Consider the following 25674-nt stretch of genomic DNA (forward strand, 5'->3'; position numbering starts at 1 on the left):
AACTTCATTATCTTGAATTGCATGGAAAACACTCTGTTTTACTTCAAGGACTTATCGCCTGAAAAGCTTGGAGTTTTTTATTTTTTTCAAATTATTATTTATATTTTTTATACCCACAGATTTTTAATTATTACTTATCGCCTGAATAAAATGGAAGCTAGCTAGTTAGGATGTCTAACACTGCAATATCATGACTGTGATAGTAATTGTGATGCTAAAAATTTGCACATATATAAGAATATCAAACTTTAAAATAATCCGTTATACAGTTTAGATGAGATGAGATGTTTTATTAAAAGTTAAATAAAATATTATTATAATATAATTTTTTAATATTAATTATATTTTAAGATTTAAAAAAATTATATTATTTATTATATTTATATAAAAATTTAAAAAAATTGTGCGGACGCAAGCGCCAGCCATGAAACATTTCCTCCGTAATCTCTTTTCGCTCTTTTCACCCAAAGCATTCGCACATGCCCAATTGATGCAGCTTGTCTTTTTATTATTATTCTTTTGGGTGTTGCAGCCGAAAGTTATATTCCCCTTTCTTCTACAGCTTCCCCAAGCAAGAGGCCTGTTGCTTAACGGCTGTGTTCCTCCACCGATCACGACCACTAATTCGCTCCCTCCACCCATTTGGCGCCCGCACAAGGAATTTGCTTCATTTCCTCTTAGCACGGTAACCACTAGTCCCTGTGTTTTCCCGTTGTCTACTGCGATTTATTCCACAAAAATCTCCCCTTTTTCATTTTCCTAATCCGCTATTTTATTGTTGCAGCACGACCCTTTTCCTGGTGGCAAAGGGTTTTTGGTATCGCCTCTTCCCCGTCCTTTCCTCCACTCGGTTGCCTATTGAATCCGTGGTAAGAACCTCTGTTTTTTTTCCAATTTTATAAAACCGTCTAGGTCGAGTAGAAATTAGTATGTATGTTTAACATTAATTGTACTCAATTTTTTTCACTAAAGTATTTAACAAATATTGTTAACCAAACAGAGGTGCTTTCCTCTGATACTTTGTTTCGCAATTGCATCTGATACTTTGTTTGAAACCTCTGCCAATATGCTTTAAAGACCAGCCTTGATGTTAGAAGATATAATAAGTTTGATGTCCTCGACAACCTGACCATCCCAAGAATAATCAGTCGAACTATTGTTCACTGCAACTACAATCAACTTAGCATCTCCTTCCAGTTCCACATTCCTTAACCCAATTCCGTACAAGAAATAGCAGCTCGAAGAAGAGCCAACCTTTCTGCTACCAAGGCTGATTTAACAGCAGATCTCGGGCCAGCCAGAACTCCATGGACTTCTCCTTTATGATGCCTTACCACAACACCTACAGCCATCAAATCCTTCTCTTTTATGAAAGCAGCATGATCAACATTGACTTTGAAATTACCAGCTTGTGGGGGCTTCCATATTTGTCTATCTTGAAGAACTTAAGCTCTGTCATGTCCATCAGTTAACAAAACCTGATCCAAATGAGTATTTGTACCAGACTGAGTTGCCAATTGCATTAGCATAGTTGGACTTTTGATAGGATTTTGAAACACAAAATCATTCCTTCTCCTCCAGATACCATGTAAAACTGCAACCACTATATTTAGATTGCCATCATCCAATCTTAATAATAGATCAGACCAGATAGATGGAAAATCAGAATAATTTTGATGCCACTTCCATATGTGTATATATATATATATATATATTAGTTAGAGCACCCACTGATATATAGCTTGGTACAATTTATCTGATTAACAAGTTTTAAATTCCAGAGGATTGGAATGAACTTAGAATATGTTTACCCTTTCCAAAACTAGCTACTATTATATTGACTAATCTCATGGCTGTACGGGTTGATAAACACAACTAAAGTGAATAAAACATAAATTCTTCCAATAATGTATACATAATTAAATCAGCCATATATTGTTCATAAATTAACCATGCCATTTCTAATGGCTAATTAAGATTGGTTTCCAGCAAGTACTACATTCATGTGAAAAAAATAAGTTTTCAGAACTATATCAACTCTTAGAGTACTGCATCAAGGGGTTTGTGATTTTTCAAAGTTAAGTTCACTTCCATCTTAGCATTAATTACATTGAGCATATGTAAGGAAAATGCATGGGGTCTTTTCCCATGATGTTTTGATGGTCATGGTAGTAGTAGAAGTGGTTGTGGTAATAAGTTTTCTATTCTTTCCTGCAACAACAGAACATTAGGAAACCCATTTAGATTGTCATCTGACTTCTGTGCTAATTATAATATGAAAGTTCTTACTTTCTCCACAAACTGCTTTTCATAAACTTAATTTGTGGGTCTGCTACAAAGTGTCTAAATAGCATAGTGCCCATATAAAGCTGAGAGTAAGTTCTTCTAAACAATAATAATTACAGAAGTTAATTCATTTGGGAAACTCCTTTTCTAGAGTAGTACATGGTCATTGTTTTTGGAACTCCAAAAACTCCCAACTGCTTCGCTAACTTTTGACGATAAACTACCGTCTGAAATGGAAAAGGAAAAATAGAAGTCTAGAGGGTAGAAACCAAACTAATGGTGCCTAGGTCTGTGACTCCTAAGTACGTAGTAATCTTCATGAATGAACGGTAACCAGTGATGTGATTTCTTGGAAACACTAGCTACTCGTTTCTTCATGGTACCTGAAGAACAGTGCCCATCTTTGCAGAGAATCATCACCTGATCTCCGGCACCACTGTTAGTGGCTTTTCATCAAATCACTTCCATCTTCCTGTAATGTCCCAGTAACAGGAAATCCAACCTCAGAAAAGGAAGACATGTCTTAATTAAATATCATTTCTATGAAAGGAAAATGAACAAAAATGCTAGTAAGGCTTAATACCCCACATGTACTTTCTATTGCCCTTGTGACATGAAGTACTTCTTATCCAAGCGGATCCCTTCACATAAGTAACAGAAGCTTATACATATGATGACAAAACAGATCAAAGCTTACCCTAATACTCATTATTAGGTGCATATATATTGCTTACCTTGAGCCTCAGAAAGGATGAGGGACCAAAGAAGAAGAGAGACTGCTAGATAAGGCCTCATGGGAGTAGGAGTAAAGGTTTTGAAGAAGAAATCAGAAAGGATATGCAGATTGTAGGAAGAGAACTAGGCGCTTTCAGATTGGATTCTCTCTTTTTTTCTTGCTAAAAACTTTGAACGTGTAGCTTCTGACTGGTGGCTAACTAGAATGGGGAATGCCTACTTAAATATAGAGAGAACCATAGGGTCCACACATTTAAGTTCTTTGACAGAAACTTAAGAGTAGGGTTTTAATTTCTTCCACTTTCCTTTTCTTTTCTACTTGTCAAAGGAAATGACTACTCACCCATATTTCTACAACTTCATCAAATTCAAGCTAGATATAGCCTGTCTCTTCTTATTTCTAAAATAAAAGAAAGAAGGCTGGAAATAAAACTTCACAAAAGTAGGGTTGCATTTAGTCATTTCCTGCTATGTCCCATTCCTTTTTATGCAATAAGGATTTCCGATTCCTTTTTCAGATTTTGCACTCACTACCAAGAATCTATTGTGGTGAGCTTAAAATCATTGCAAAAACAATCGCCCCATTAAGCACTTTGTATCCATTTTCATCTCGCCGATGGCTTTTAAACTCAACCTTCAATTTTTCGGCAAAATCCCTGCACAGTGCCAAAAATTTTGATTCGGAGTTAATCTTTTTGCCTTTTGGGCAGTCCAGCATTGTCAACCGAGGCTCCAGGGATTATCTTCCGTACAGGTATCTCTGCATTTCATTTGTCTAGCTCTAGCCCTTAGTTTGCTGTGCTGCAAAATTGATGTTGAAAATTGATGGTCATGCCATCGTTGATGAAGAACATTTCTTACTTTCAAATGATCTATATCCGGGTTGGAAAAATAAAACAAATGATCCATCTCTTAACTCATCCTTCCTTTTTACCTTGCACATAGATCATCATGATCATCAAGATCAGACAAGAATATAACATCTAAAACTTTTTACGCCAAGAAATTCATGGGCATGCTTGCAAGTAATAAGGATCATGCTCTTGTATTAACCCTAGTTGCTTCAGAATTGGGGCGAGTTATAAGGATCGTGCTATTTAGGCAGCATTACAGAAACCCAATATTCTTTCTTTTATTTGATAAAATTATGCTAAGCTGGATACAGTCAACCATATTTTCACTAACAAGCCTGTAACACCCCGTTCCCGTAGGATAGAGACGTTACTAACAAACATGATAAAATGCCCGGTAAAGAGACTCATTATTCTGAAATACCTCATTTATTGAAAGAAAACTTAATTGAAAGGATATAAATAGTCTTGAAACTTGAAACTGAATAAAGCAAAACATGAGCTAGTCTTAAACAAGACTAGTTATTGAAATGACATAAAAGAAACTTAATCCTTGTGTAAATGACACTTATTCATCTCTAAGCCCTTATACTAAATCTACTCCTGGCCATCCAGCTCTGCATCATCATAATCACCATCTGTGGCAATCAACATAGAAGAAAACAAAAATACAAACAACAAAAATGAGTCGAATACTCAGTAAATAATACATCATACCGTAAAATACTATCTAGCTTAGCATAAGTTTGATTTTTAAAGCCTTATCATAACTTTCATATAACATTCATGGATTAACATGAACGGAAACATTCATAATCATGGCAAACTTGAAGCGTGAATGCATGAGTAACTTGTTTATCTTGAATTTTACTTATTTCATGGTGAACCACGCTTGAGTCCATGGCACCACATAACTTGTCATGTAGTGAAACACGCTTGAGTCCGTGTTTCACTTAACGTGCATAACATGAAGTGAAACACGCTTGAGTCCGTGTTTCACTTATCTTGCTTGACGTGGAGTGAAACACGCTTGAGTCCGTGTTTCACTTATCTTACTTGACATGGAGTGAAACACGCTTGAGTCCATGTTTCACTTATCTTGCTTGACGTGGAGTGAAACACGCTTGAGTCCGTGTTTTACTTATCTTACTTGACATGGAGTGAAACACGCTTGAGTCCGTGTTTCACTTATCTTGCTTGACATGAAGTGAAACATGCTTGGGTCCATGTTCACTTAACTTGCATGACATGGAGTGAAACACGCTTGAGTCCGTGTTTCACTTAACTTGTGGTAACCACGCTTGAGTCCGTGGTACCTTCTTAGCATAACTATGGTAAACACGCTTGGGTCCGTGTTACCTTAAATTGTTTATCTTTCCTAGTGCATGATAATTTTCTTGGGCTTCATAGACTTTTCTAGCATGGCATATTCTTGTACATGGCATGGCATAACATGATATATTCTTGTACATGGTATAGCATAGCATGACATGGCCTAACATGATTTAATCATTTTATGACATTTCATGGCATGCATGATCTCAAAACTACATGAATATGGCATACATGATCTGGCTATTTATTACATGGCATGCTTGTCTTAAGTTATTGCATGAACGATACATGGCATACATGGTCTAAGCACTACATGAATGAAGCATGCATGATTTGGCTATTTTAATTCATAGAATACCTATCTTATATTATTATAAGATTATATCATGGCTTCCATGTGATTTAGTAACATTCAATCCATCAATCAACAATCCATAAAAGCATAACATATATATAGGCTTACTTTAATGTAAATCATCATAATTCATAGAAGTTCATGAAAGCGATCTAACCTTGACTTGGCTCTTAGCGCAACGTAGATAACCATCAAAACCATATCATATTATCATACCCAATTATAATATTTACATTACACATACATTTATATGACCATATTATTTACCTCTTAGCGCTGCTTCCGAAATCTCACGTCGTAGCTCGTGACCTATACGAGACACTAGACATTACTAATCTTTCTAGAAAACGTGTCGTAGCAATCTAATTATTTAAAATCTTACCATAGAGATAATATAATGAATATTCAAATATAAAAAAAAGTTACCTAAAATAATATTATTCCAAAGCTCATATGATAATCTTAATAATTTTATAAAACTTAGTTAAAGGTCAATTGAAATATTAGCTAAGATAACAAGCTGAAACAATATAAAAGAATTCTTTAATACTAAATGGAAGGAGTTTTAGCGACTTGTATGCTACTATCCGTAGCACGTAGTTTGTAATTAGGCTTTTTCTTGTATACTTCCTGTGTACTCGGGCTTTGCCTTTTTACGTGGATTAATAAAATATCTTTTATCTATCAAAAAAAAAGAATTCTTTAAAATATGCTTAAAAGCCCTTCAATATATTGTATAAAAGAATGAGTCTAAGACTAATATATTTATTTTAAGTGAAACTTTGGTCTGATTTAAGTTTCAGCCCAGCCCCAATTACAGAAAACATTTAAGGTTATTAGAACAGTTCTGTAAATACAACCAGCCCAATAAAATAATCAAGCCCACAAGAAATCAACTCACTTATCAATTAAAACAAGTTTCTGAAATATACTAGAATCAAGCCCAATTTAAACAAAAGTCCATATTAATGAAACATGTCTAATAAACCTCAAGCCCAGCCCACAAGGAAAAATAGCCCACGTATATGATCAGGTTTAAAATATAAAGTCTGCCTAGTTACTAGAGGGTAAAGAGGTAACTTCATCAAAAGTTCCTTTATGAGGCAGTTTACGGAAAGGTTAGGTGCAGTGGGTTGAAGGGCATTTGTGTAATAACCAAAACTTGCATGTGCTTTTCGGTAAAGTAAAAGAAATAAGAGGATATGTACAAAGCAAATAATCATTTGCTGGAGAAAGCAGGCCAGCGATGGGATCTAAGGCTTGCTAAGGAAAGGTAACGTGTGATAAGGAGAGAGAAAAAAAAGGTGGCAGACTGCAGTGGCTTACCAGATAGTGGGGTGTTCAACGAAGTGGTTGACTGGCAGTGTCTGTGCAGATCTGAAGGTGCTCAGATGAGGTGGCTGGGTAAAAGAAAAGAAGGGGCTGCACGAGTGCTATCCTTTTCTTTTCCCTCTTTGTCAACTAAAATTTCTGAAACATTATTCTGAGGGTCTGGTGAGATTTTATAAAGGTGAGGGAAAGGGTTTTACGTGAGTTTTCAGGAGATTAGCTAGAGTTTTCAGGGGATTAGCTAGATCTGATTTGGTTTTGATCTTAGAATCTTTTCAAAAATTTTTAAACCTATCCGATAACAATAGAGATTACAAGATAAAAGGAAACCACCTTAAAAAACTAATTAATCTGGTTCATTATCTTATTTAACAAATAGATGATTATAAGCATCTGAAGATAAATAAATAAGTAATAAAAAGAATAAATATAATCAGAACATAACTAAATAATTTCTAACTGAATTAACCTAAATTCTAGGTTCGTATGTTACAAAGCCACTGCAATTAATATAGAAATGCAAAAAATAAATTTATGGATTTTCCATACACTCCGTATAAATTAAGGCCTAAATTAGCAAATGTTTTTTATTGCCCCTCTATTCCCTTTTCCTAAATCTCTAGTATGGTAAAAAGCTAGAAGTCTCACTAGTTATCAGAATTCCCTAGCTCACTAAATTTCCAGTATTAATCATAATCCAGGTGCATGGAAGTTCTTTCCATTTTGATGAGGGCCACCCACATATGATACCTTGGGAGAAAAAAGTTTTTGAAATTCTAACAATAATTTATATGATTTGGTAAATTATAAAAGGGCAATTATAATTTTTGATAAATCTCATATGATTTGGGTTTTTCTTGATCTATGTATTACAAATAATAAATATCATCAATCTCACTTTAGCCATGATAGGTAAGATTGTGCAATTTGTAATGATCTTAAGTGCTGGTTCTTTTAAAATGAATCGGACTTATTTCTTTATATTTTTATAAATATATTTTACAATATGATAAATGAGATTTCACATTATTTGTGAGATGGAAATTCTTATAGTTTATAAACGTAAATGGATTCCATTAATTATAACATTCACATATTCTTTTACTAACATATTTTACAGAGCCTTTCTTTTCTTTCTTTTTTTTTTTTTTAAATTTATGCCCTTTTTTTCTTTTTTTTACCTTCTAATATATATGTAAGTGATTTCTTTATGCTTCAATAAAATCGTCTAGTTATAAGCACATGCCAATCATCATATTCAACTCTGATGTCATGCTAGCAGTTATAGCATTACCTTCTACATTATTGTTATTCTTGTGGTTGTAATAGTGTTAAAATTGGATTCCCCTGCTGTTAACACTTGATTTTAAGGATATGCAAATCTGTATCTACAAAGGTTATAACACTGCACTGGTTTGTTTGCATAACCCTCCAGACACAGGGCATTAATTTATGCATGGTTTAACTTTAGATTATAAGATATGAAACATAGTGACCTTTGGGAAATTTTTTGATTAGATGTTGTGATAGACAATCAGTACACTTACCTCATCTATGGTTAGTCCATTTAAGTACTTTTCTATGTGCTCCTTGGTCAGTGTACTAGTTTGATCACCATATATTTTACTATCCAACTTGCTTGATGGAGGGAATTCCTGCAGTTAATTAGAATGGGTATGTTTTGGCATATGAAACATGACCTATTTGGTTTAGCAGTTGAGAAGACAGGAAAAGAAACTGAACTTAAACATATATATCATATATAAATTTCATAAAGGCACAAAAAGGGGTCGTGAATATTAGCTATGGTACTCTGAGGAACTGTTTGGAGAACAGAGATCAAGTTGTAAGGTCTCGTTTGGTTATAAGAGCGTTTAATGCTTTATACAGAATGCTTGGTGTTTGGTTATAAGCAGTTAATCATTACATAAGTCTTCAAAATGTGTAAACCAATTATAAACCTATTTACTGACATATCTTGGCTAGTAATGGATACTGCTGTGGAATTTGGATCCATAAAAGCTGTATCATTCTGTAAAGTAGATGAGACTAGGCAATGTCATTGTTGTTGAAAATTATGAGTCACATCTAGGTAGCAGCATTACTTATACTGGAGTTTTTCTGTGTGTGTATACATTATTAATTAATTAAATCCAATGATTTGCTTTTGTATTAAAATCCCTGTAGATCCTTAATGCAATCCCAAAAAAAAAGTAGAGATAATTGTTGAAAATCTGATTTTGAAATGTTCTTGTTCAATGCTAGCTTCAATTCAGTGCACCACTAAGCTTGCAAGATATTTTAAATTTCCAGTCATCACTTTGTCTTTTATTCAAACAAAAAAAAAAAGATTCTTCAGTCTTTGTCGTGTAATTCATCTGCTTTAGTAATGGTTAGCCATTTCACTTTATATCAGGCATCTCAGGCATGGATGCTCTGACCTCATGCAAAAGAGAAGAGTTTTTTTTTTTTTATCAACGGGGTGATGTGGCCATTCAAGCTTAGGTTGAGCAGCAGTAGTACAAAGAATCTTCGCGTTCAACGCCTTTCTCGATCAAAGGTGATACACTGAACTGTGGGTGCCAATGAAAAGGAGAGAAGTCCCACTTAAATAGAGGTGCAGAACTTGGTAGCAGTTATTTTAGTGATAGTAGAGTCCTCAAATCTGTTATAACAGTGATGTTTATCTATTATATAATTAGTAGTTCAGTTTGTACTTGATACTTGTATAATGCACCATTGCAGTGTATAAATACATGAATTTGGATGAATCGATGCTTGTAGAAATTATTGAATTAGATGCAAATGGTCTCAGCTATATTTGATGTGGATTAGTTGATCATGTGAATCAAGAACATTTGAATTAAGGAATGTCATTTGTTAATTTGCAGTAACGTGGGAATACTAGAACCTTAAAAAATGAGACCCAGTACGTATATAGGATTCTTAATCTGGAATTTTAATATTTGTGGCGTTTTTTTATTCATAGCATCGAAAAAAGAGCAATGGAAAATCTTTCTAAATCCTGAATTAGTATTTGCAGTGATTAAAACCTCGTTGGAAATATTAATTATTGGTGAAAACTTGTGGCACAATTGGATTTTGAAATAGCTATGTACAAAAACGCTGGAAATAGCTTTTTGTGGCAAAGACTCGTTGCCGTAATTGAGTTTTCGATACCGAAAACTCAATTGCAGCGATGTCACAAAATGCTGGAAAGGCACATTGGCGGCGAACACTTGTCGTGGCTATACGGTTATGATAACAAAATTCATAGTGCCCGCAATGTCTATAGTTGTTGCGAAAGGATGTGGCAATTTTACAACTATTAGCTATCGAAAAAAATTGCTTGAATAAGTCTTTCCCAACAATTTTTAATTGAATCATAGTTCATAATTACAGAGATATTTGAGACTAATTGCAACAAACAAAATCACAGGAAAATCTAAGCTTTTTGCAGCGATTTAGACTTCCATTGCAGTAGATTAGAAGTGAAGGTATAGTACCGGCGAGTATGTAGCAAGGTAGCAAACACTAGTAAGTGTCAGTCGCGGCGATTTTTATCAATTTTCTCGGCAAAAATATCCGTTGGTAAAAGTCACTCATGTTGTAGTGGAAAATCCATGGAATAATCACAATAGATCTCAGATTTGCCGACGAGGTAATAATGCTTAAGCTATTTACTCTTATCTAATTTTTCTAACATTATGGATGGATGCATGGTGGACTGGGTTGACTTTATGAAGTTTATGATCAGATTATGCTAAACATGCCAATGGAGCCTAACTTAACAATAATAGGAGCTTCTTGGGTGCATCAGCCCATGTAGAACCCATGGCTGAAGCTTTTGTTGGGATATAACTTGAGGAAACTCTTGCTTAGATTAGAGATAAACAGCAATATTGTACGTCCTTTGCATGTCAATAAATAATCTGATCGGTAATTGAATGAACTTTGAATAGAATTGCTCTGTAAGAGTACTAAATTCCACGATCACATGATTCCAGATGAATGTGTTGAATCTAAGCTAGCTAGGCTGCTCGTTAAATTAGAGTGCAAAAGTTTCAAACTATAGATTCAATAATTCATATATCCTACTGAACGTATGTAGTGTGCAAAACTCAACAGAATATATACAAAAGCACATCTACCACCTGTATTATTATTCATACTTTTTATCTTTTGACACCATATATCTTTATCTTCATATATAAAAATAGGCTATCTAACGTAATTTTATTGATTTAACGGTTTTTATTATTTTTCTCTTAATTTTAACGTTCTTCTAAATCTCTCCGTCTACTGTGGACGTATTGTTTTCTTTATGAATTTACTTTTTTATCTTTATATTTTATTCTCTTGTGTCAATTTATACGAGGGTTTATTTGTCTTTTAGTCATGTAAATGGTCAGATGTGAAGTCGGCTGAAGTATAAGATGTCATTTCTTCTATTTAATTTTTTCCACCTTTCCGTCTTCTCCATTTTTCTGCATATTCTCATTCATTTCTCTCTCTAAAACCAAACTCCTTCTTTCTCTGTCTGTTCGTCTTCTCTATCACTATGGGTCATCTACTCTTTGATTGACGCCTTGCATTTTGTCAAGCATTAGAAGTAGAAGAAAAGAAATGATGATGATGGGAGAAGAGCAAATCCTTGCAGCAAAGATCATCGTGTTGCTGTTATTGGGTGGGTTACTTGTATAATGTATTCAGTTTGCATCTCTATGACTCCTTGATATTGAAGCCGAAAAGGCTGAGATCAAAGCTCCAAAAGCAAGGGATTAGAGGGCCTTCCCCTTCGTTTCTTTTGGGGAATATCCCATAAATGAAGAACATCCATCTTAAGGTCTAAGCTGCTGCAGAAACTAATTCAAATCCCCAACGTTAACCATATTTCTCATGCTTGGCCTTCGACGATCTTCCTTTACTTGGAGCAGTGGCGACATGAATATGGTACGATCTGTTTTATTTTTCTGATGCCCATTTAAGAGGATGGAGATTTTAATTTTTTATAGCCATAGCCATAGAGAAAGAAAGAAAAAATCGGAAAGGATTTTCAAAATATCAATGTCTATGAGTAACAATTAATTCTAATAGTTTTCTAATACACCTCTCCTCATCCTTTCTGTTTGATCATTACAAGTCATGGACAAAAATGAAAGACTGTATTTTTCAGTAGAAATAAAAAATATATATATATATATATATATGTATATTTTTGGGTTGAAGAGTTGGAGCATGCACTAAATTGTTAAGCAAATGTTGCAAAACCCATATTATGAATATTCATTCTCCATCCCACATTGTTTTTTTGTTTGTTTGGAGTTATCAACCAAAGTCAGAGTGATATCATCTGATGCATTGGCGGGCAGAACCGATGTTCATGTTTTCAATTGGAAGCATACAAATATTGTCGGCAGGTGATATAGAGATGGTGAAGGATATTGGCCTTTGTACTTCTCTGAATCTAGGAAAACCTTCTTACATAACCAAGGAGAGGGGAGCCTTGGTGGCCAGGGAATTGCAACCTGAAGTGGCCCACTTTGGGCCCACCAAAGGAAGATAATAGCTCCTAAATTCTACATGGACAAGGTCAAGGTAAGATTCCCCAGTGGATATAGCTGACAAATAACTTTTTAATTGATAAAAGACTACTTCATTTCCAAAGCAATAATCAGAGCAAACTTTCTTTCCCACTATTTTTTGTTTCCCCCTCCATTTCAAACAGTGAAGCCAGTACAAGTCAAGATTTGCCATTAAAATGGATCAATGTCGATCAAAGGATTATTCAATTTGCATGATATAAATTGTAAGATTTGATGCAAACTTCTTCTTGCAACTTTGTTTTGAAGAGCATGCCGAGTCTAATGGTTGACTGTACAACCTCAATGCTAAGAGCATGGGAAATCAGGATTGAAAATGAGGGAGGAATTGCAGACATTAAAATCGACAAGGATTTAAGGACCTTGTCTGGGGATGTGATTTCCAGAGCTTGTTTTGAAAGCAATTATCTTGAAGGGGAAGAAATATTCTTGAAGTTCAGAACTCTCCAAAAAATCATGTCGAAGAAAACTCTCGAAATCCCCAAGTTGAGTTACCATTGCATTGAAGTTTTCCTACAAATATCATCAAGAAATTGTGAAGATGTTTGGTTGTTGTGAAAATTTTTCATTGTTTATACTTGGCCTTAATCTATTGTCATCAGAGTACGCGCTGCATTTTACTATCAAATTTAGTTCATAAATGTTTTTATAATTTGTGAACATCCCTAACTTGGTTTCAACCAATTTAAACTTGATCTTACAACAATCAGGTTTTTTCAGAGCAAGATCAATAGACAGATGCAAATTAGAGAAAGAGATAAAATCCATGATAATAAAGGTAGTTAAACAAAGGATGGAGACAACTCACGAGAAGGATCTTCTGCAAATGATACTTGAAGGAGCCAAAAATACTGGTGATTTGTCAGATATCTCTCCTGACAAGTTCATCGTGGATAATTGCAAGCTTATATATATTGGCAGCTACGGGACTGTTGCCATCACAGCATCATGGAGCTTGATGTTATTAGCTGCATATCCCGAATGGCAAGCCCGTGCTCGTGCTGAGGTGCTTGAAATGTGTAAACGCGGCCTTCCAGATGCTGATACGATCCTTAACATGAAACAGTATGTACCATTATAAACTCTTTATGTCCATAAAATTAACTACCTTATTATGCTTATTATGTTAGATTCGTATGAGATAGTTCAAACTATGTTCATGGGCCTTTTTTTTATATATATTCTGTATAACTTTTGCTGGTTTTGACGCTATGTTTATATTTTAATTATAATAATATTTGAGTAATATGGGAGTGAATTGATAAATTCTTCTATATGGATTTAAACCTCTTTCTTCAATTATATCTGCCTAGAATGAGGCCGTTTGTCAACAGTTGTATTCGTGGATTGGATGTAGTTGTATTTAGTAAGATCAAGGAATAGTAGAAATTGGTGATTAACAATTTTTGTTTTTAGGCATATGATATCAGTGTCTCACTCAGTAATTTGTATCAATAATTTCTACCATCGTGATATTATCCACAATCATATAACTTAAAAGATAATCTAACTCTTATGATCTTATGCTAAGGAATTAATTGCTGAAGGATGTGTTGAATGAACTCCCAGAGCTAAGACAATGAGGACATGCTCTTTTTTCAATATAATATTTTCCTTCAACAAATTTGCATTGTATTGTTACTAATTTACTTATTGCATATTACTCAAAAACACTATATTCGACACACATATAAAGGGTAAAACTATGAATTTGATAAGGCCAACAAGTCTTTTTGATTTCTAATCTATCAAACATGTAATTATTATACTTTACTAAGTTATCATTATCCAAAAATATTTGCTAAAATTTGCTCTTTCCTTCTATGGATTAAATTAATCAATTTTTTTTTAACAAAAATATATTAATTTTATAAAATAATTGTGATTCAAAGCACGTTGCTTTAACCTAGTATATATATACGTACGTTGTATATGTATTCCGATTGTTCTTGACCCTTTTGCTCACTATTCACACACTAAACACTAGTCCTAATGGCTTCATTCCCGAGATCAAGAATATTTTCAGCCCCTCAGAGCAATGGCTCCTAATGATAGCTACAATATGCATTTGTGCCTTTCTGGTTTATGTAATTTATGACGCAATAATGGCTACAGCATCCGATCCCTTGCAACGTTTGATGGTTATTTCTCCTTTGTTTCTGGTCATTGCTATTCATTGGCTTTCAACAAGCAGGCATCTTATAAGCCTCCTGATTCCAGGGTCGGAGTCAGGTGCCATCCATCGAACCTGGGGCTCTCCTTGGGGTATAACCTTTGTACTTCTACTACTTTCTTTCTCATATCCTACCTGCAAATTACTTCCTCGCATGGTCTTTATTATATTTTTATATTTCTCTTTTATTTTGTTCCATGCATGGTATGATCTTCTTATATATATGTGTGTGTATATGCTTAGCTTGTATAATGTTGGCTTCTCCAACTTTCATTTCATGTCCATGGAACAGAAAGTGAGGGCAAGGATTGGCTGCTGCTATATGAAAGTAAACTGTAATCTTGTGTACGTCCAACTTATTTCTCCCAGATTTTGGCTGCTGAAGGCTCCCGGATGATCACTTCCATGCACATAACATTTAATCATATTTTTCATATTAAAAACAGATAGAAGCAGGAATGACTAAAATACTTCATGTTTTATAGAGATCCGAGTTTGAGATAAAGCACAAAGGTAGCATAATGTACCAGAAACATGACAAAGAAGAAAAGCTGCTTGGGTGGTTGTCTGCATTCCCTTAATCAATCTGAGATTTTATGATCACTTTGACATTGTCAATGCAATCTAGAGGTTTCAGGTACAAAATGGTGATCATTTTCTATTCCCAAAATAAACAATGCCAAGCCATTACTCAAAAGGACTAAGCTTTAAACGGGTACTCCTGATGAATCTATTCTTCATTTCTCGTCATGCCTCCTTTCCATGTTGAATAAAATTGACGATAGGAATCTAAATCTGATCCCAAACCAAGACCAGCATCATCCGGACATACAAAATGCATCCCCCATTCTTGCACTTCTAATTCCACTGGAGTTTGATTGGAGACATAATCCAGTATTTCTGCTGTGATTGAAATCTTAATGAAGCTCCGTTTATCAAAATTATTCGATTTCCAACGTTTGAAAAACTGTGGCGTCCGTGTATACGTCCAGAATGCAATTGGCTTAATGAAACAGTCGACGTCCGGGGAATATGGAAACCTAAGTTCGTAAAAACAATCTTCTAGAGAACTGTCATCCGTCTCAAAGTAAAATTTAAACTTCACATATGAAGGTTCCTTGAAAAACGAAGAAATTGAAGTACCTTCAGGGGAATCGAATTGATGATAATCACAAACAATAAAGATAGCACACTCCATCCCCTTCATAGTACCATCCAACTCTATCTTTAGAGATGAGGAGCCATTACTTCTATTGTGGACCCACTCCGGAATTCCATATCCCAACGACCACCCATATATCATCACCTGTAAAACAATCCCCAAAAAGAGAGGTTAATTGCTGTGAAAATTAAGCTATTTTTGTCTTGGTGGATGTCGACTTGTGTTGTTTATTTCGCACCCTACGTATAGTTACGTTGTTCTTTTCTAAAAGAAGAGAGAGAGACTCACCTTATCGGCAAAGATAATGTTTGACGAATATTTGCCTGCGCTGCCAAAATTAATTAGCAGTGCTTCTACCTCAAGCATTCCTTCCATCTCATATTCTTCCGGTGATCCGATATGATAGGTGGGATATGAGCTTTGTTTCGGCAAAGATTTACGTGGCATCCTCTTTCGTCCTTCGAGAGAAAAGGAACGGATGCTCTTGGGGATTAGATTGACGGATGGAATTTGTGTTATAGCAGTTCCCCTTGCCTGAAGTTCCGTCAGGCATTCCAACATACTCAGGTCTGGAAATTTCTCTAGTCTTGACCAACCATACAAATGGAGAATTTCAAGAGATGACAAACTACAAATAACACTCGGAAAAATTGAAATGTTTTCGCAATCACTTAACTTTAAATCGCGAAGGCCAGAAAAACTCATAAACGATGATGGTAGGTCTTTTTTGGTAGGCTCGCTAAAATACAAGCTCTTCAGAGATGTCATATCACCCTGAATATCCGGGATATTCACAAGTCTTGTACATCCAATAAGATCCAAAAATTCAAGAGATTCCAAGCAGAACTTATCTGGAAGTCTTGTAAGACATTCGCAACGATTTAAACTCAAATGTTTTAGTCGTTTGAGAACTCCAATAGATGGGTGGACCTCACACAAGCTTATACAACCTGTAAGGTATATTGTCTCAAGATTTGAAACTCCTGAAAAATCTATTATTTCAATCAAGTTCTCAGAATTACTCAGATCTAATTCCTTCAAATTGTGTAAAACCTGTTATAAAAAAAATTAGATCAAAATATAAATATATTAACTTATTTAGAAAAGATATGAAGGGGGATTATTAAAAAGTATACGTATTTATAAGAGTAAGAAACTTACCATCAATCCCTTCCACAGTCGTTTGAAGTGGCTGCCAGGCATGCTTAGTATAACAAGATTTATTGGTTGGAAACTGCTCGGCCAGGATTTCGAAGGACAATTAAACCAGTGTAGGTATCGCAACTTATTGCTTGGCATGTGTTCTAAAGGATTTCCATGCCATTCTATAGTTGGTGATGGATAAATTTGGCTAATTGGAGGAACAAATATTTTAAGAAATCTTAATTTTGTCATCTTTGAGAATGCATTGGCGTTGAGTCTCTCTTTTGTTGGACAAAAATCGAGGGCTATGCCTTCAATTGCATCAGTTCCCTAGTAACCAAGAACAACGTATTAGCAAGAATTATGATGAAAATATACCTTTTTATATTAATCTCTACACTAATTAACTTACAGTATCATTCTTTAGTACGTGAAATACATCCCCATGACGAAACAGTCTAGTACGTCGTCCAGGTTCATCAGGGAATTCGCGGCAAACTATTTCCTCGCCCATTTTTTTTAGCAAATCATGCATGAGCAACCTTTCATATTTTGATTTGCTTATGAGGGACTTTTCGACGAGAATTTCAATGTTGATGTCCGGATAATAACCAAAACCTTTTAATGTTTCCTTAAAATTGTTATTTAGCCACTCTTCTTGAAAAAAACAAGCCATATCCAAGAATAATTTTTTCTGTGGATCCTCCAGCCCCTCAAAACTTATTTGAAGTATATTCATAATATCTCTATTAGGAATTGCTTCTAGTTGATCCCTAGCACTTTCCCATGCATCTATTTTTCTCCCAACTAAGAAGCGACCCAAAACTTTAAGAGCTAAAGGAAGGCCTCCAGCATAACCCACAAAATTCATAGATAGATCCTTGTAATTCTCTGGAGGATTGGTTTTGTCGAAGGCTGACAAACTAAAGAGTTGCAAAGCATCGGCGGTTTGAAGCAGCTGAACCTCACAGATACCATTCACTCTATTCCTTTTCAACAGATGACTGTCTCTGCATGTTATAATCACCCTACTCCCTGGACCAAACCATTTCCGATCCCCTACTAATGTCGTCAATTGCTCGTCACGATCCACATCATCAAGGGCAATAAAAACCCTTTTATTCTGCAGCATCTTCATTATCATCCCATTTCCTTGGTGATGATTGTATACACATATTTTCTCTTGCATGATTGTAGAAAGGAGTTCTTCTTGTAAAGAGGCTTGATCACGAGCAGTAGTAGATCTTTCTCTAATACAAGAAATAAAACTGCTTCCTTCGAATCGACAAGAAACTCTATCATAAATTATTTTGGCCAGCGTTGTCTTACCAACGCCACCCATCCCATGAATTCCTACGAAGCGAACGTCATTCGATTCCAAATGCAATAAGTTCATCATTTCCTCTACACGGGACTTTATTCCAACAAATTTCTGGTTATCATGAATTAGAATATTTAGCATTGGATATTTGTAGAATACCATTTCACTGATTTTTTTTATAATTGTTGACTCGTACCTGTAATTTGATAAGACAATTAATATAGACGAAAGCTGAATAGGCACGAACCAAAAAAAAAAACTCTTTTAACTTATAATTAGAATATTTAGCATTGTTTTATAGAAGAATTGTAAATGTCATGAGTAGCTAAATAGATAGATAGATAGTTGTTAATAACAACACTAACAATAACAATAACCGCAACAGTACTAGCTAGTGTTGACTATCTTGCTATCTCAAAGAGGACTAAATGTTACCTGTCCCCCTTTATGTGTTCTCCCTTAAGACCCCCGACTGTTTTGCAAGCTTTTCTCCACGTATTAATCTCTTTGATGTCTACCTTGGGATCTTTTTCATGTGCGGCGAAAGCTTCTTCAAAAGTCCCTCTTTGATTTCTTACATCGGAAGGATCCACATGGTAGAAAATAGGAATAATTGTGATCAGCTTCGTCTTTTGCTTCCATTCAACGATCTCGGCAAGTTCCATGAGGCACCATTTGGAAGAAGCATATTTTGCCGAAAGAATGACAATGGCGTATTGTGATTGTTGAATTGCTTTCAGAAGCGCTTGAGAAATGCATTCTCCTTCCTGGAGTGTTTCGTCATCCCTAAAGACGACAATGCCTTTCCGTTTTAAATCAGCATGCAGATGATCTGTAAAACCCCTGCGAGTGTCTTCGCCACAGAAACTAAGGAAAACTTCATATTCCCATCGAGGCGTCGAGGAAGAAGGTAAGGAAGAGGTTATGATTATTTCATCTTCTTCCGAACAAGATGAATTGTCTTTTTTTAATTTCTTAGTATTCTCGGAATTAGTAGATGAAGAGGGTCTTTGAGTGGCGATGATTTGGCCCATGAATGCAATGCGAGAGATTTAGAAGCTTAATTGTGGAAGGTGGGAATATTGGTTATTTGCGGGCTTAAACAATGAGAAGAACAATGAAGATATCCTGAGTTGATCTGTATGTATATATAATAGAAGCTAGCCATGGAGTACTAGTACTACTGGTCGACCTGAGCAGGAAAGTTCCAGGAAGATGCAGCATCAACTTTCGGTTATGAAATGCATTATTGATTACAAGCGCGTATGTACGTAATTTCCAGGTGGGCTTCCACCTACTTTTGAACTTTTTGACTAAAACACGAATAATCATGGAGAGGAAGATTAAAATCAAGTGTAATTTCTTTTTTTTTTTTTTTTTGAAAATAAGTGTAATTTCTTTGAATGATACGAGAAGGTTCTATAACTCTTCCTGCATTTGATTAAAATGCGTACTTTGGGCCTATGAATACAATCGAAGGTTTTTCGCAACTTCCCGCAATTCATTAAAAGCCCATATTGACTGACTCGGCTACATTTTCCAAAGGAAGAAGAAATTTAGCTACTTAATTTTTTTGATTGACTAACCTTCTTACCAACTTGTCGACCTTCCTATGTGACCATTTCTCTTTACGGAGAGAAAACTTCCTGCCGACACTTTCTAAATCTACTTTATTTTCTTTCTAAAAAAAAAAAAAAACTTGCGTTTTAAATAATGAAGTTCTTTTTAAATCGGTTTGGATTAAGTTGAAATGAGTTGAGATGAAAGTTTAAAATATTATTTTTTAATATTATTATTATTATTATTTTAGGATTTGAAAAAGTTTTATTGAGATTTGAAAAAGTTGAATTATTTATTATATTTTGTGTTGGAAGTTAGAAAAGTTATAATGACTAGATGAAATGAATTAAGTTGAGTTGAGTTGGGTTGGCTAACCAAACACAGCCTAAAGTCTCTTGCCTATTTAAAATATGGACAATGCTAGGAAACTATTAAATGTACTCACAAATTTACATATTAGTACAAATGAGTTTTTTTTATTTACTTTTAATCATTTTTTAAACGTCCTTAACCATTAAAAAAAGTAAAAAAAAATAAAAAATCACTAATAGTCATTTGCTTAAATATTAAGAAAAATAAAAAATAAAATAAAATAAAAATAAATGAGTGTGCACATTTAGTATACATATTTAGTAATCATACTATTATTTTCTTAAAAATATTATCACATATCTTTGGAGTACATGAAAAACTCTACATAACAATTTTATAAATTAAATAAATATGAAATCTATATAAAAAAAATTAATTCTTTAAAAGTAGATTTTTTTTTTTTTAAATATTATTCGACGTTTACATACTCTACAATTTTATGCATGCTCTGAGATTATGTAACAATATTCTATTAATTAACTAGTACTACTTATTTCAAGAGTACCACAAAATATATATTTTGTTTCAATTTTTTATTTTGGTATATTTTTGTTTTATGAATATAAGATTTATAATCTTGTGGAAAAACAATACCAATAGGAAAGAATAGATAAAAGTTTAGTTAGATTTAGCGCTCAATTACAAGAGTTCATGTATTGAAATTGGGTTTAGGTCATAATTGCGTTAGGATTAGGGTCTAAAGGAAAAACTTGACCAAATAAAATCCAAGAATATTATCCAATGCAACCACAATTAGAAGAACACTGAAGATGTCCTGGGGTGATCTGTATGTATATATAGAAGCTAGCCAAGGAGTACTAGTACTACTGGTCGACCTGAGCAGGAAAGTTCCAGGAAGATGCAGCATCAACTTTCTGTTATGGAAGCATTGATTACATTAATTGCGTATGTACGTAATTTCCAGGTGGGCTTCCACCCACTTTGGAACTTTTTGACTAAAACACAAATAAACATGGACATTTTTATAAAACCCAACTTAAGTATGGATTATATATGTTAGTAGTACAAGGATAATTATTAAAGTAGATTTTCAACGTAAAAACTGTGTGATCAACGTCCATATTTATCAAGTCTAATCACAAGTCTCCGTTGATCGTTCTTCTTAATTTCTAATTAGTCATGATCCAGAGGAAGATTAAAATCAAAAGTGTAAAAGAAGTAATTTCTTTGAATGACACCGTAAGGTTCTATCAACTCTTCCTTCATTTCATTAAAACGCATTCTATGGGCTATGAATGCATACGAATGTTTTGTGCAACTTCCTGCAATTCATTAAAAGCTCCTGTTGACTGATTTGGCTGCATTTTCTAGAGGAAGAAGAAATTCATTGCATATGGTAGCTACTCACCGACCTTTTGGACCTGCCTATGTTTTTACGAAGAGAAAACTTCCTGCCGACACTTTCTAAATCTACTTTTTTCTTTTTAAAAAAATAAACCTGCATTTCCTTTTAAATTAAGTCGTCTCTTGCCTATTTCAAATATCGACAATACTAGAGTGATTACTAAATATGCATGCTTACTAAATATATAAATTAATATAAATAAGTTTTTTATTTTTTTAATTATTTTTTAAACATCTTTAACCATTAAGAAAAATAAAAAAATAAAAAAAATAAGTAGATATATTTAGTAGGTATATTTGTTAGTCATATTATAATTTTCTTAAAATATTATCACTTATCTTTTACGTATGTGAAAAATTATACATAATAATTTTTTAAATTAAGTAAATACAGGATTTATATAAAAAAAATTAATATTTTAAAAGTAAAAAAAAAAAATTCTCAACACTTATATACTCCACAACTGTATCTATCGTTACTCTTTATGATAAGATCACGTTATGCATACTATGCGATTATGTAACAATATTCTATTAAACTACTTATTTCAAGAGTACTACAAAATATATATTTTGTTTCAATTTTTTATTTTGGTATATTTTTGTTTTATGCTATATTATAAGAGTTATAATTTTGTGGAAAAACAATACCAATAAGAAAGAATAGATAAAGTTTAGTTATAGATTTAGCGCTGAATTACAACAGGTCATGCATTGAAATTAGGCTTAGGTCATAATTGCAACCACAAACAAGTCTGGATATATTCATTCTATTAACGTTATTAATAAGGAAGTCATTCGTACAATTTAGCAGGAGAGTCTTTTCTCTTGGTCAGCGTTGACAGCATATTTCCAGGGTGGCTTGGTTCCCACCACTTTAGAACTTTTTGACTAAAACAGGAATAATGAAGATATTCTTATCTGTAAAGAATATGCGACAGCATATTTGCCGGGTGGCTTCCACCCACTTTAGAACTTTTTGACTAAAAAAACTAATAATGAAGATATTCTTATCTGTAAAGAATATGAGAAAGATATTCCTACCGATCGAGGATGAGGATGGATTTCGATAATTTTTTTAAAAAAAGGTTATTTTTTAATTAATAATTAAGAAAATAATTTTTAATAATATTGTGAATTTTTAAAAAATATTTAAAGATATAAAAAATAATTAAAAAAATATAAAAAAAAAGACCAATTGATCTTGTCAGGATCGCCATTCCGTCTTCAAGGGAATCAGAAATAATCATGCCATACAACTAATACTGTTAAATTAGATTTTCAACGTAAAAATTGAGTGTGAGTACCTTCAACGTCTATATTTATCCAAGTCTAACCACAAGTCGCTCATTCATGGTCTCCTTAATTTCCTAGTCATGATCCAGAAAAAGATCAATGCGTAAAAGAAATAATTTCCTGAATGACACGATAAGGTAATATAAATTTTTCTGTAATTCATTAACACGTAGGTACATAGTGCCTATGAATGTATACGAAGTTTTTGTGCAACTTTGCTCGTTTTGTTCTTAATAGGATGATGTCAAAAACATAAATTAATTTGATAAAATTGTTGATTGACTTGGCTACATTTTCTAGAGGATGATCGAAGAAATTTATTTTGATAGTGATTGCAAATTAGTAGCTACTTTATTTTCCAATCATGATTAGAATCAACTTTTCTTACCGACATTGCGGACTTGCTTATGGAATAGTTTGGACAGTAAGTTAAGATGAGATAAATTAAAATGAAAGTTAAAATTTGAATAAAGTTAATAATTATAAACCAAATGCATAATGTACAATATGAACAAAATAAGAAGTAGTAGTAAATATAAAAGGTAAGGATAAAAGAGAAGTAAACTCAATATTTTAATGAGGTTCAGCCCCACTACCTACTTTCTCGCCTCAAGCTATCTCTTGAGAATTTCCAAATTACAATTCAACATTTTTCAAGTGGAGATAGAAACTTATTACACAATTGAGCAGTACCGCTACAAAAAAAACCGTGTAGAATACTCTCTTTATACGTGTTGATTCAACTATTATCTATGTAGAACGCCTTTTATATGCATAGGGTTTATGTTGAGGATACTTTGCCTTAATCTAAGGCTTGCCATATGTGACATAACTTACCCTTAATTCTAGGAGATTTTTTTGTATATACTTTCCATTTATTTGTCCTCTAATTGATATGTAATTATTTCTATTTCATACAATTTGTAATTAAATATAAATAGAAAATACTCTACATTTTTTAATAAGTGAAATAAGAACAATACATCATAAACTATATATATATATATCAAAATGAATAAATGTTAAGGCTTAATGTTTAGATATGAGAAATTAAAAGTTTTGAATGAATGTTGTAAAGCTTGCAATTGATGTGTGTATGATCTTATTGTGAATTTGAAGATTTCAATTGATCTATTTATAAGTATATGAGACTTCATTTTCAAATTTAAAAAGATTCACATCCACTCACTTTTCAAAATTTTCAAATAAAAGTTCATTTTTTTTGCAATTATCAAAGGCAATATCATTTACTTTTGAAAATTTTCAAACAAAATCATCTACCTTTTGCATATATCAAAATGAGTATCAATCATTTTTGAAAATTTTCAAACTTATCATGCACATATGGTGAGAGATTACAATTAATCATTTTTCAAATTTAAAAAATTTAAACTTTTAATTAGGTCATGTATATGTGAAAAATGCAATTTGGTGGTTTATAAGAAAAGATTAATTTTGAGCATTAATCCAATTTTGAATTTTTCAAGAGATGCACAAAATTACTCTAAGAGTTTTGTTTGTGAATTTGTTTTCTTTCTTGCTCACGCTTGGTTTGTTGATGTGTTTGACTCAATTGTGTAGATAATTTGAGATTTGTGCTTGACTCCATTGTATAAACAACTTGACATTGAGACTTATTTATATTACTTGAATTCATTTGTTATCTTTAAAATACATATGTAGATATATAATTATATAAAATTTAAAACATTGGATTCAACATTATTATTATTTTGAGATTTGAAAAAGTTAAATTGTTTTTTATATTTTGTGTGGAAATTTAAAAAATATTATAATGATTAGATGAAATGAGATGAAATACTTCTTATATCCAAATTGGTCCGTCTTTAGGTAGAGAAAACTTCCCTCATGCCACTTTTTAAACCTGTGTTTTAAATAATACAGTATTTTTTTAGAGTAATGTTACTCATCATTTATATTCTTATCATTCTATCATGTGGCATTAGATGATTAGAAACTATTTATTATATTTCACTTGTAAACCTATCATCTAATATCATGATTATGGGATGATGAGAGGATAATGAGATAATAAATGATGAATATATTGTTTTCATCTTTTTTATAAATTAAGTCTCTTGTCTACCCATGTCTTGATAATTGATAATAGAATCCATACGTTTTGCCTACATAAAATTAGTTGGCGTTAACGCCATGTTATTAAAAATTCGTTCTTACATAAAATAATTTTAGTAGTATTGTATTTTATGATAAGATGATAAGACAAAATATATATATATTTTCTTTCAATTTTTGGTTTTTGGTATATTTTTGTTTTATGTTATATTATAAGAGTTATAATTTTGTGGAAAAGCCATATCAATAGGAAAGAATAGACAAAGTTCAGTTTCATTTAGCGCTCAATTATAAGTGTTCATGTATTAAGATTAGGCTTAGGTCATAATTGCGTTAGGATTAGGATCTTAAGGAAAAACTTATTTTTCTTCTTTAGCCAACTGAAAGGCCCCCAACTCATTTCATTTAATTATTAAAATTTTTTAAAATTTTCACACAAAATATAATAAATAATTAAGCTTTTTCAAATTTTAAATAATAATAATATTTTATTCAATTTTTAACTTTCATCTCAACTCACTATCCAAACCTTACCTGTGTCATGATTGTGTTAGGATTAGGATCTTAAGGAAAAACTTCTTTTTCCTCTTTGACTAATTGAAATCCTAGAATATTGCCCAATGCGAGCACAAATTATGTCAGGATATATTCATTCGATTAACCATATTAATATTCTTTCTAGAGAGAACAA

At 33.1% G+C, this 25674-nt stretch overlaps 2 protein-coding genes across 3 annotated transcripts; one reads left to right on the plus strand and one right to left on the minus strand.

Moving 5' to 3' along the window:
- The first annotated feature begins 681 nt into the window (after window positions 1–681).
- Window positions 682–15045, plus strand: LOC122294047 (cytochrome P450 714A2-like). Its single transcript, XM_043102511.1, has 5 exons — window positions 682–685; window positions 785–869; window positions 3732–3775; window positions 13205–13559; window positions 14715–15045. Exons 4-5 carry the CDS (start codon window positions 13261–13263, stop codon window positions 14875–14877), a joined length of 462 nt encoding a protein of 153 aa, XP_042958445.1. The 5' UTR covers window positions 682–685; window positions 785–869; window positions 3732–3775; window positions 13205–13260; the 3' UTR covers window positions 14878–15045.
- Window positions 15046–15207: 162 nt separating this feature from the next.
- On the minus strand, window positions 15208–19484 carry LOC122294046 (disease resistance protein RPV1-like). Of its 2 annotated transcripts, XM_043102510.1 has the most exons (6): window positions 18729–19484; window positions 17385–18489; window positions 16991–17302; window positions 16118–16882; window positions 15811–15973; window positions 15208–15707 (listed from the first exon to the last, which is right to left on the minus strand). In XM_043102510.1, exons 1-6 carry the CDS (start codon window positions 19325–19327, stop codon window positions 15526–15528), a joined length of 3126 nt encoding a protein of 1041 aa, XP_042958444.1. In that variant the 5' UTR covers window positions 19328–19484; the 3' UTR covers window positions 15208–15525. The 2 variants fall into 2 exon arrangements, with proteins under 2 accessions (XP_042958444.1, XP_042958443.1); XM_043102509.1 differs by having other exon boundaries at window positions 15208–15973; window positions 18729–19479.
- Between the last annotated feature and the right edge of the window lie 6190 nt (window positions 19485–25674).

The sequence above is a fragment of the Carya illinoinensis genome, chromosome 14 (assembly GCF_018687715.1).
Source record: "Carya illinoinensis cultivar Pawnee chromosome 14, C.illinoinensisPawnee_v1, whole genome shotgun sequence".
Taxonomy (NCBI): Eukaryota; Viridiplantae; Streptophyta; class Magnoliopsida; order Fagales; family Juglandaceae; genus Carya; species Carya illinoinensis.